We start from the raw sequence: 11,268 nt of genomic DNA on the forward strand, positions 1-11,268 counted from the left end.
TTTAGTCAAGAGGTTTGTTTCTTTTCTGTACTGATCTTGTCAATTCGAAACTTGTGTCTTCAATTAAATCTTCTTTTGTGTTATTCTGAAATGTGTGGGGTTTTTTGTTTTATCAGCATGCATCATTAAAGTTCAATAATCAAGGATTTCGAAATTTACCGGTTTCTGTGTTAACCAAACTGCTTTCCGTCCATAGAGTGTCGTTTGGTTTCACATTTCAATCAGTTTTGGAGAAACAGAAGGTTATTCTTGACGCTGTCTCTTTGGAGATAGGATTTCTCGATCAAATCTTGTCACTGACAGCGCAGCTTCCCAATGCGACCCTTCAAGAAAAAAAGAAGGTTGGTAAAATACTGTACTCGCAAAACTATTTTCACAATAATAATTATTATTATTATTATTATTATTATTATTATTATTATTATTATTATTATTATTATTATTATTATTATTATTATTATTTTATTATCATTAATATTATTATTATAATTATTTTATTATTATCATTAATATTGTTTATTATTAATAAATAATAATAATGATAATAATAATAATAATAATAATATTATTATTATCATTAAATCGTATATTAATCTATTGTTTATCTCAGGTGTGCTTATGTGTGAAGGATGAGACAATCTCGATCATGGAGCAGATCCAAGGCAAGCGAGGACTAAGCATCTCTGACTACAAGTCCAACACGTCCTCTGGTCAAATATGGAAGGTAAGTTCCCATTAATATCAAAACAGCGCGTCAAATTTATTCAAACGACACGAGACCTCGCAGACTGTAGTAGAATGATATACACTTATTTTACAACAACAGCAACAAATAGCAATTATGGTGATGATGATGATGATGATGACGGCGGCGGCGACGACGACTTCTACGCCGATGATTATGATAATTTGAATATTGTGAGCCCATCTTAACATTACGTCAAATACTAAAGTTGTATCGGCATACCGTTAAAGTGTGCAAGAAAATGCTACAATTTCCCTAAGTTCCAACGAAAGCCCCATGCACGGGTCTGCACAGACCACAAAATGTTCCTCTAATCCCAAATTGGATAGTAAATATACTATGATTTCCAAACTGTGACGCACCACTATTTGCGTCACAGTTTGTTGTATGATAGAAAGTGCCTGTAGGTTAAATTTGCTAGTACAATGAGCGCACTTAGTACAATGAGCACACTTTCTACACTTGCCTTCTTAACAAAATATTATCCTCAGATATTGATCATCTTTTATTTGGCATAATATAATGTTGTACCACAGAACACAGTCGCGAACTAGAGTGACTAACGGATTTGATTGGTGATAAAGTTTAGTGACGTAGGCCTAGCGCACAGTTGTTTAGTATTAACAACCAAGGGTCTCATGCAAAGTGCCAAAACGAGTAGGTACTCTATTCATACTTCAATTTCTTTGTATTGCTCTTTGTTATCAGGTAATGGGGATTCTGCGATCGAATGTGCAGGATAAACACCTAAGTGTTGATAATCTGATTATGGTAGGTGTTTTGTTCACTAATGTCCACGATGTTTTTCTTGATAATGATGTTACTTTTGTAACGATTAATACAATATTTTATGCTGAGTTCATTGACGTTTTGCAATTATAACATAGAATTTTGGGGACTGGGCGATGTTATTTTGAATATTTTACCGAATATGAAGTTTCGTTGAATATTACATCGTATGAGTTCAGTAATTTTTATTTGATTAGTAATATTCGATATTTTCACTCATATTTACGTCATTGCAATGTAATATCGTGATTTTAAGGATCATATAATTTCCAACATCATGGAATTAAACAAGTGGGGATCTGAACGTCAGCAGGCGTTAGCCTTCAAAGTGCATCCTCTACAATGGTCATTTCTGGAAGTAGTCGGCTTCTTCTCTTTCTTTGGCGTCATGCTTATCGAGGTAACGTCTATTCAATTGTATTCATAAGAATCTCATCAAGACTCAAAGCACTGTTATGTTTAATATGTTTGATCATTATTATTTATTCACTGAACATATTCATATATATATGTATGTGTATATATAGGCTATATATATATATAATATATATATATATAATATATATAATAGGCCTAATAATAATAATAATAATAATAATAATAATAATAATAATAATAATTATGCAGAAATTTATAACGCGCCAATTCAAAAAAAATTATCAAAGGCGCAGTGAACTATTAACCCAATTGAAGCGATTTTATAAACAAAAAAGTTTTATATACATATATATATATATATATACATTTCCGTTTTCTATATGTATTTTCTTTTTTTTTTGTATATTTCTTGGAGGTACCATACATTTTGTATGAGTGACACTGTATCAAAAGTGGATCCAGTAAATTGAATTGGAATTGATGAAGGCATGTACTAGCCCTAAACCAATTCCTAATTCTGATTGGAAGATTGTCCTACTCTAATCCACATGTATACAATAACATCCAATCATAATTAGGAATTGATTGAGACTGGCGTAGCGATTGACACTGCCTTTCATTAAACCTTGTAGTCAGTCTTCAACCAATGATTAACTAAACTCATAATTATGTTTGAGCCGCATTTATCGTTGCTTGCCTGTTGAAAATTTCAGAATACGTGATTGGCTGCGCAGCGTAGCAATATTATTTTGGCGCGCGCAATCTTTAGAATGTCCTGATCAATTCCATCTTGTAATGGTAATTGGTAGATGATTATTGAGTCCATAATTGCTTAGTATTTTCTATTTTCTCTTTAGACACAATCGCCCGAGATGAACTTGACGATGTGCATTCTGACCGTATTCTCAATCACTCTACTTTGCTATGTAGTCGCTGATCTCGACTCGCCGCTTAATGGCTATTTCCGCGTGAGTAAATTTAGAGAGGGAAGGAAAAAGGAGTTATATGGCATAAGTAATGAAGGGCAAATGTGACTCGGGGCTGTGGTGCATGAGTGGGCGCCAGAAATTCCATTACGAGAATTCCTAGTTTTCCGACAGTTAGTCTATAGTATGTCCAATTCTACGACAGGTGGCCACATTTTTACAACCCCACCCTGTTTGGACCAAATTAGGATAGCTTCCGCTAAACCTTCTAGACAAAATGACACTCTTAGACTGTGAAAATGCGTTTTAACAGTAGGCCTATTTCCTGAGACGATATAATTAGCTTATTCCCGATGAGAGTGGGGGTGGGTCTAAGTTTCTCCGACAAGGGGGGGGGGGCTATGCCCCTGGACCCTAGTGGCGCCGCCACTGTGCCGGGCCTATAATAAGTGGAGAGAGATAATTGTATATTCATGGGAATTCTGCATTTCTATTGATTGAATTGAAGTTTTAAGTAGTGATTTAACTTTAGCATATGAATCATCAGCTAGGCCTACCTCCTCTCCCTCGTAATGATAGGTTAATATTTGTATTACGCTATATATTATGACCATATACAGGGGGATTAAGTTGTGGCCGGGCTGGATCCGAACCCCTCCCCCTACTTTTAGAATGTAAAAAAAAATTACGATTATAACATGTTGTTCCCATTCGATACTGTTATTGTTTATCGGTTTGTTATATATAGAAAAGGGCCTATTATTTATAATAATTAATAAATATTACTAAAATGTTATGATAATAGGCCTTTGCCTATCATACCTTACATTTTAATTTTGAATAGTCATTTTAATTACCTTTTCATAATTATAATTTAAAGGTGGATTTAAGTCTTCTCTGGGACCTGGTGGACAAGACAAAGGACATCTACGAGAGCGCCAACAATGGCATAGACATCCTGCACACCACGTATTCCTACACGACTGCTAACAAGCCCACCAAGAAGGATTTAGCCATTCTCGCTTTCACCAATAAACCTCTGCACCCATGTTACGTCCCAACTACTGGTACCTGTTGAAGAGGGCGCCTTTACATATTTAATGTATTTAATATGGAGGGGTGCCTAGATTTAATTGATAGCTTTATAACCATTCATATCTGACTGAAATCGGTAAATTTAATATATATAGGGCCTATATATATATCTGTCTCTTATAGAGTTTGATAGAAAAAAAACAATATTAGAGCACATATATTTTTTTGCAACGCTGTCCGTGTGTAGGGATATACATTATTTAATCTCCAAATCGTTTCACTCCTATCTTTATGATTATTAATAATAGTACAGACGATTAACCTACTATAAAATATACCATCATCATTATCATAATCATCATCGTCATCATCATAATCATCATCACCATCATTATCACAATGATGTCGGTAATACCATGATATGACAAGCCACCATTTGTCTGTTTGTTTACTGCTCTCATCAAACATATAAAATTCCCAATAAGAATATTACTTACACCTTTTCAAAAATTAAAAGAGAGCAAGTTTAGTACGGTACATACGGTACTACACCTTACACCTTATTGTAAACAAAATGAAAAATACAATAAAAATATCGAAGTTGATAAATATTTTCATATTGTTTATCAAAAACCAATAAATCAAACAATATTATCGATAATTTACAATAATTGATTTGATAATTGTTCAAAATTGCTGCTGTACGTTTAATCAGTCAGTCAATCAATCAATCAATCAATCAATCAATCAATCATTTATTTCTTTTCGTTTTTAAGCTCTGTCCAGATTATCAAATTTTATTTGACAAAACATGTGACATGCCTAAATATGGTCATGATGACATCACATCATGACCATAATATGAGTTCATCATGACTATATATGGTCAAACAACAGGGTTTTTTGTTTTTGTTTTTTTTACAAAGCTTTAAATTATAGTGAGTGACATTTACTAATGATAATATGCAGAACTCTCAAATAAACGAAATCGAAATAGAAGATCCTTATATAACGAGGATTAGTTAAAAAAATAATCCTGTGTTGTCACGTGATTTGAAATGAGTACCCTGGTGGAAAGCAAGCATCTTAATCACCAAGCTACATCTCCAATACATCAATCAATCAATCAATCAATCAATCAATCAATCAATCAATCAATCAATCAGTCAGTCAGTCAGTCAGCCAGACAGTCATTCAGTCAGTCAGTCAATCAGTCAATCAATCAATCAATCAATCAATCAATCAATTAATCAAATCAATGAATAAATCATATCAATCAATCAATCAGTTATTCAGTCAATGAAAACCATCAACATATTATTTCACTGTCCGCTCTCTCCTTACCACCGATACCGGCCGGATGGCTATAGTTTCCATTCAATTTTGCGATTAAAGCTTGAAAAACGAAAACGAAACGATACGTAGGAATTAGTTACATAAATTTAATATGAGTGCGACAAGTTTATTATCTTTAGACAGAACTAGGTTAAAAAAAAAATTTAATTATTTAAAATTCAGAAAAGAATGAAGTGCGGGCAGGGTTTCCAGTGTGACCTATCGTGTAAACAGCATCAACATACATTCCTAGACGTACATGATACATGTCATACCAGTATACATATTAACAAACTACTTATAGAGAAAGAAGAACTCTTAAATCACAGCTTACCAGCTATGCCGGGTTCTCAGCTTTACAATAACAAGCCCCTATGGTTTCCTTATGGTTTCACTCTGCAATATGCATCGGCCAATAGTGATGCACAATATCGGGGTAAAGATGAGGCGACACGCCCTCATCCCATGCTCACAGTTTGATTTTAGCTTCGAACAAACCCGGCTTAGCATTCCTTCACATCGAGAGCCACTTAATTTTCAACACTCAAAAAACGAAAAACATATTGTATCGTCAGTACTAAAATAGGCTGAATGTTTGGCATAGTGAAACAGTCGCTAGATTTAGTTGTCATGGAGATGAGTGATTGACGCGATGTCGATTCAGTGTTTTATGGATTCTCAATCGGGCGCTGGGGTATCCCACTAAGACGGCCTTCATAATCTCGATGACGCTCAGGTGTGTTTCACAGCTGAAAGACAATAAACAGAGATAGACAATGTTTTCTAGACTGGCACACAAATAACACGCTGAGACCAGCTGAGACGCTACACATTTTAACACTTCTCACCAGAGGAAGGCCTAAAAGAGGTACAGCCTTGGCTGATAGGCCATCAAAATAGCTCACGTGAAAATTTTATTGGGAAATATTTCTACATAGTACAGCCGCTTTATAATCTCCCAACATTTTCAATTGTGTTTCGTGCATAAGAATTGAAATGTGGCACACGTGTGCGTTTTTGATCGCGTTGATTTTCGCTGGGCAATGCGGCGGAAAGAAATCATCTGTACCAGATTATTCCCAACGCCCTACTCTGATAGCAAGCGACTCGCAGATTCTGCCACTGATAGACGATTTACAGAGCGTCACGAACCCACCTAAAGACAAAGATTTAAAACTTTCTAAACTAACCAAAATCCTGGGCGATGACTTCGATCCTGCTTGGATGAGTATAAATGAACCAAGGAATAAAAACGTTGATGTCGTTGAAATAACGGATGAGGAACTTCTACAAGAGTTTCGAAATTTGTCAATAAAATATCGAGACGAGAACGGAAATCGAGTGCGAGTAAGTGACGAGACAGAAGCAATCCTAGAAAAATGGTTAACACAGAAAGCAAACTGTCCAATTCAGTATAAATGGGTTGACCTTGGACAGCTGTTCTGGCCCCGGTGGGTGAAGCGTGGGGAGTGCATCCAGCGAAAATGTTCCTGGCCTTCAGGTATGCAGTGTAGTTCGTCTGATATGATGACAATTCGACCCCTGCGTTGGCACTGTATTCGAAAGTCAAAGAGGGACAGGGAGAGGAGGCGAGAGAAACGGGGGTCATCAAAGTTCAAGTGCCGATGGATACCCGTGCCCTACCCCATGACATCAAAATGTAGTTGCCAATGTAAGGATTAACTGGAGAATTATTTTACCACACAAAATGGAACAAACAATATTTCACGCATTATGCGAGTACACATCAGAATTGTGACAATGCTGGAGATTTTACTCCGATGCTAAAGATTGAAAACGCGTGCAAAGTAGAAATGTTCTGTTGCAAATAATTGTGAGTTTATACACATCAACATCTTTTTTTTTTACAATTTGATTGCAGATAGTTTACATCAACCATAATAAAAGGCGTCTTTTACAGACGTTTTTGACCGCTTACGACTATCTATTACATTGTAATTTTTGTAAGCAATAGCTGGTTACAATAATAGGTTCCGATGGTCAGTTTGCTTATAAATTCAAGCACTTAATTGTTATGGTTTAGAAGTCAAATCATATTTGTTATTTGTTAATAAATCTCGTCACTTGAAACCTGGTTTCCATTGAATCGCTACACAGTCGCTACAGTGTTTTCACTGCATCCTTGCACTGCGTAGCTGTCGCCGACGCAATCGGGAACGCTCCCTTTCAACTGACCAATCAGCGTCACCAAAGAAGTCGGCGTTAGCGTGTATACAATTTTCATGGAAACCAGGCGTTACAACATGACGTTTATGTGACAAATTGGTGTGATTTGTCCTTACACACAAATGTGTTACAATGTGTTGCATAAAACTAGATAGTGTGGGCTCAGTTTTTAAAATCTGGTTAGAATTCGACAACAGGAACAGGCCTATGACGTAGTTAAAGATTAGCAATTAGATTTATATATAATTGTTTGGTTCGCTAGAATGTATCACTTTAAATAAGGACATTCGCTATTCGTGATTTTATCGCTGCTTTTGTCTAATGGTTTATAAATCACGTCATGATTTTAGCGTTCCCACAGTAACTTGTTTCCATGCATATTTGTGAAAGTAATGTGTAGTATTCCGAGAAATTTTCTTTGTTATTTTCGAGTTTCGATTTTATTTGATCTTCGAATCGAATATACATTACTTTAAAAGAATAGGACTGTTTTAGTAACATTTTGATAAGGGCATTGCAACTTTGGCTAAAAACACAGGGGCGGATTTAGGGAGGGGGGGGTTTAGGGTTAGGGCCCTCCCCCCCCCCCTTTTTGGGAGGTAAAAAAAAAGAAAAAAAATGATAGCCTCAGATGCTGTCTCTTATACACATCTAGATGTGTATAAGAGACAGCCTAAAGACAAAGATTTAAAACTTTCTAAACTAACCAAAATCCTGGGCGATGACTTCGATCCTGCTTGGATGAGTATAAATGAACCAAGGAATAAAAACGTTGATGTCGTTGAAATAACGGATGAGGAACTTCTACAAGAGTTTCGAAATTTGTCAATAAAATATCGAGACGAGAACGGAAATCGAGTGCGAGTAAGTGACGAGACAGAAGCAATCCTAGAAAAATGGCTAACACAGAAAGCAAACTGTCCAATTCAGTATAAATGGGTTGACCTTGGACAGCTGTTCTGGCCCCGGTGGGTGAAGCGTGGGGAGTGCATCCAGCGAAAATGTTCCTGGCCTTCAGGTATGCAGTGTAGTTCGTCTGATATGATGACAATTCGACCCCTGCGTTGGCACTGTATTCGAAAGTCAAAGAGGGACAGGGAGAGGAGGCGAGAGAAACGGGGGTCATCAAAGTTCAAGTGCCGATGGATACCCGTGCCCTACCCCATGACATCAAAATGTAGTTGCCAATGTAAGGATTAACTGGAGAATTATTTTACCACACAAAATGGAACAAACAATATTTCACGCATTATGCGAGTACACATCAGCTGTCTCTTATACACATCTAGATGTGTATAAGAGACAGAGATAATTCTGTGTTGTCACGTGATTTGAATTGAATACCCTGGTGGAAAGCAAGCATCTTAATCACCAAGCTACATCTCCAATACATCAATCAATCAATCAGTCAGTCAGCCAGCCAGCCAGACAGTTATTCAGTCAGTCAGTCAGTCAAACAATCAATCAATCAATCAATCAATCAATCAATCAATCAATCAATCAATCAATCAATCAATCAATCAATCAATCAATCAATCAATCAATCAATCAATCAATCAATCAATCAATCAATCAATCAATCAATCAATCAATCAATCAATCAATCAATCAATCAATCAATCAATCAATCAATCAATCAGAACATGCTCTAAACATGAATCAATGTCCTGGTTTCCACAGACACTATAATCCTTGTTAAGTGTATTTATAGCCATCATAAATGTCACTTGAACTTCCAACTTCACAGATTCAGGTGTTTAAGTTTTCTTCTACGTAACCATCTTAAATTAACGGGCGCAAATTTGGTGTCATCTTGTATCGACGACATTTTTCCAGATTGTTCCAGTAATAGTACCGCCAGTGGTATCCAAACTTTTATCCTACTCTTGTTGGCGGCTTTGGAGAGAGAAACATATATGTAAAGAACCACAACTCCATCGTAAAATTAACTAACAGGCAGCCAGTGGTGGCACCAGGATTTTCCCCCAATGGGGGGTTCGAGGGGTCCCCGACAGGGGAAGAGAGTGGCCGATGTCCCCGACGAAAAAAAAGTGGGCAAAGCCTCAGAAATATATGACAAGGGGTTTTAAAGGCTTATTCAACCGATTTTGGTGCCTACTAATATATATATAAACCTACATTTTTTTCTCCCCGACGAATTGTGGTTTTTCTCCCCGACGGGGGTGGGGGAGGCGGAGTAGGGCAGCTCTCCCCGACGGGAGAGGTGGAATGAAACTAGCCTGATGTCTGAACCACTCGACCACCGGGCTTGCGCTTGGTGAATCGGATCCCCAAGTAGCATCGGTACTTCAATGTTTCCGATGGCGTTTGTTTTTTGTTTGTTTGTTTGTTTTTTTGTTTTTTTTGTTTTTCGTCGGGAGAAATAGGCCTAATACAAATCGGCAAAGCATTTGCGAACGTACTGAGCATTCAGTAATCACGTCAGGACAAACCATCGATGGTATTATCTCTCCTCTGCCATCGGAATAGCATTGCAGTACCCGCTGCTACTGATGATAATAAAAGGTGAGCATGAGGAAGCTAAAAATGATAATGATGATTATGATGATAGTGATAATAATGATTATGATGTTGACGATTTTGAGGATAAGGATGAGAATTAAACGAGGATGATGATGGTGGTGGGGAAGAGAATGATGAGGAGAAGAATGATGAAGAGGTAGAGGAAGTGGATGAAGAGGATGAGTGTTATGATTCATCAGGTGAAATGTTGACAGCGGTGATTGTCACCAACAATAATTTTACTATTTGTACTTTTTATTTAATTAGGGCAAAAGTAAATTATTTGGAATTTGATAGCCCACGTATCAATTCAATAGTTTTTTTTTGAAATTCCAGCCATCTTTATACTAATTTTACTCTTTCACTCATTTACCACTTTCATTACTGATTAAATTCGTTTATTTCATTATTTATGTTCATTCCGTTATTTTTTTAATTTCTGTAATTTATTTAGACTATTTAGTTTATTTTATTCATTCAGATAATTTCGTATATAGGCCTATTATATATATTTCGTACTGCTAGACCAATATTTAATTTATTGTTTATATTTCGTTCAATTTCTCATTATTCGTTTATATTGTTTTTTGCTTATTTCGTATTTTTCCTTATTTTATTCATACGGTTTCCTTTTATAATTTTGTTCAATTTAATTACGTTAGTTTTGATTATTTAGATTCATTCTGTTTATTTCGTCTTTTCACTTGTGGGTTTTGAAGAGGTGGTGCTTGCGTTCTTCTAGATACGCCACTGTTAACGTATATTCGTTAATGATGTAGATTACAATACCAAAGTCACTTCAAGGTAAAATTCCAAAAAAAACAACAACCTGTTTTAGTATCTTCCAGTGTTTATCTTCTCAATCTACATCTAACCGAAATGTACCTCATATGCCCAGTCACACAACATTTTTGTTCTTCAAAAAATAAACATAAATCTTTCGAAACATGTAGATTTTACCCCCAACTGATGCCGGAAATAGTATCAAAAACAGTTGGCTCTATTTAAACCGCCGTGAAAGCTACAATAAATCAGATTTTTTTTCTAGTTGCGAAATGTAGACTGTGCTGTATTTTTCTATTTCATTAATGGCAATTAATGTTAACAATTAATGTTAACAATTTGTTCTGTAACCAATTATACTTTCATGTAAATTTTACGTGTTCAAGAGTTAAGGGACTCGTATGTTGAATAAAATTCCAATTTATTATCTTGTTTATAAAAAGCATATGACATGAAAAAAATATTTAAGGTATTGCATAATACACAATATATATATATATATATACATATATATATATATAAATACATAAACATATATATATATACAGTATACTCTTATACACATCT

At 35.7% G+C, this 11,268-nt stretch overlaps 3 protein-coding genes across 3 annotated transcripts in view; all 3 read left to right on the top strand.

The window, feature by feature from the left end:
* The window catches only part of LOC117119461, an 8,425-nt gene extending 4,388 nt beyond the window's left edge, over window positions 1-4,037 (top strand). Inside the window, exons 5-10 of the mRNA XM_033264295.1 lie at window positions 197-341; window positions 611-724; window positions 1,454-1,516; window positions 1,791-1,934; window positions 2,770-2,880; window positions 3,719-4,037. Coding sequence (XP_033120186.1) covers window positions 197-341; window positions 611-724; window positions 1,454-1,516; window positions 1,791-1,934; window positions 2,770-2,880; window positions 3,719-3,916 — 775 coding nt within the window. The 3' untranslated portion in view covers window positions 3,917-4,037. The remainder of the gene's footprint in view (window positions 1-196; window positions 342-610; window positions 725-1,453; window positions 1,517-1,790; window positions 1,935-2,769; window positions 2,881-3,718) is intronic.
* Window positions 4,038-5,066: 1,029 nt separating this feature from the next.
* LOC117119462 (noggin-3-like) lies at window positions 5,067-7,969 on the top strand. The gene has a single exon (XM_033264296.1). The coding sequence runs from the start codon at window positions 6,205-6,207 to the stop codon at window positions 6,889-6,891; it is 687 nt and encodes a 228-aa protein (XP_033120187.1). The 5' UTR covers window positions 5,067-6,204; the 3' UTR covers window positions 6,892-7,969.
* On the top strand, window positions 7,769-8,657 carry LOC117119444 (noggin-like). Its single transcript, XM_033264270.1, has 2 exons — window positions 7,769-7,784; window positions 8,051-8,657. Exons 1-2 carry the CDS (start codon window positions 7,769-7,771, stop codon window positions 8,593-8,595), a joined length of 561 nt encoding a protein of 186 aa, XP_033120161.1. The 3' UTR covers window positions 8,596-8,657.
* Window positions 8,658-11,268: the final 2,611 nt, after the last annotated feature.

This window comes from Anneissia japonica, unplaced genomic scaffold (assembly GCF_011630105.1).
Source record: "Anneissia japonica isolate Jap-2015-1 unplaced genomic scaffold, ASM1163010v1 scaffold287990_len610157_cov183, whole genome shotgun sequence".
Taxonomy (NCBI): domain Eukaryota; kingdom Metazoa; phylum Echinodermata; class Crinoidea; order Comatulida; family Comatulidae; genus Anneissia; species Anneissia japonica.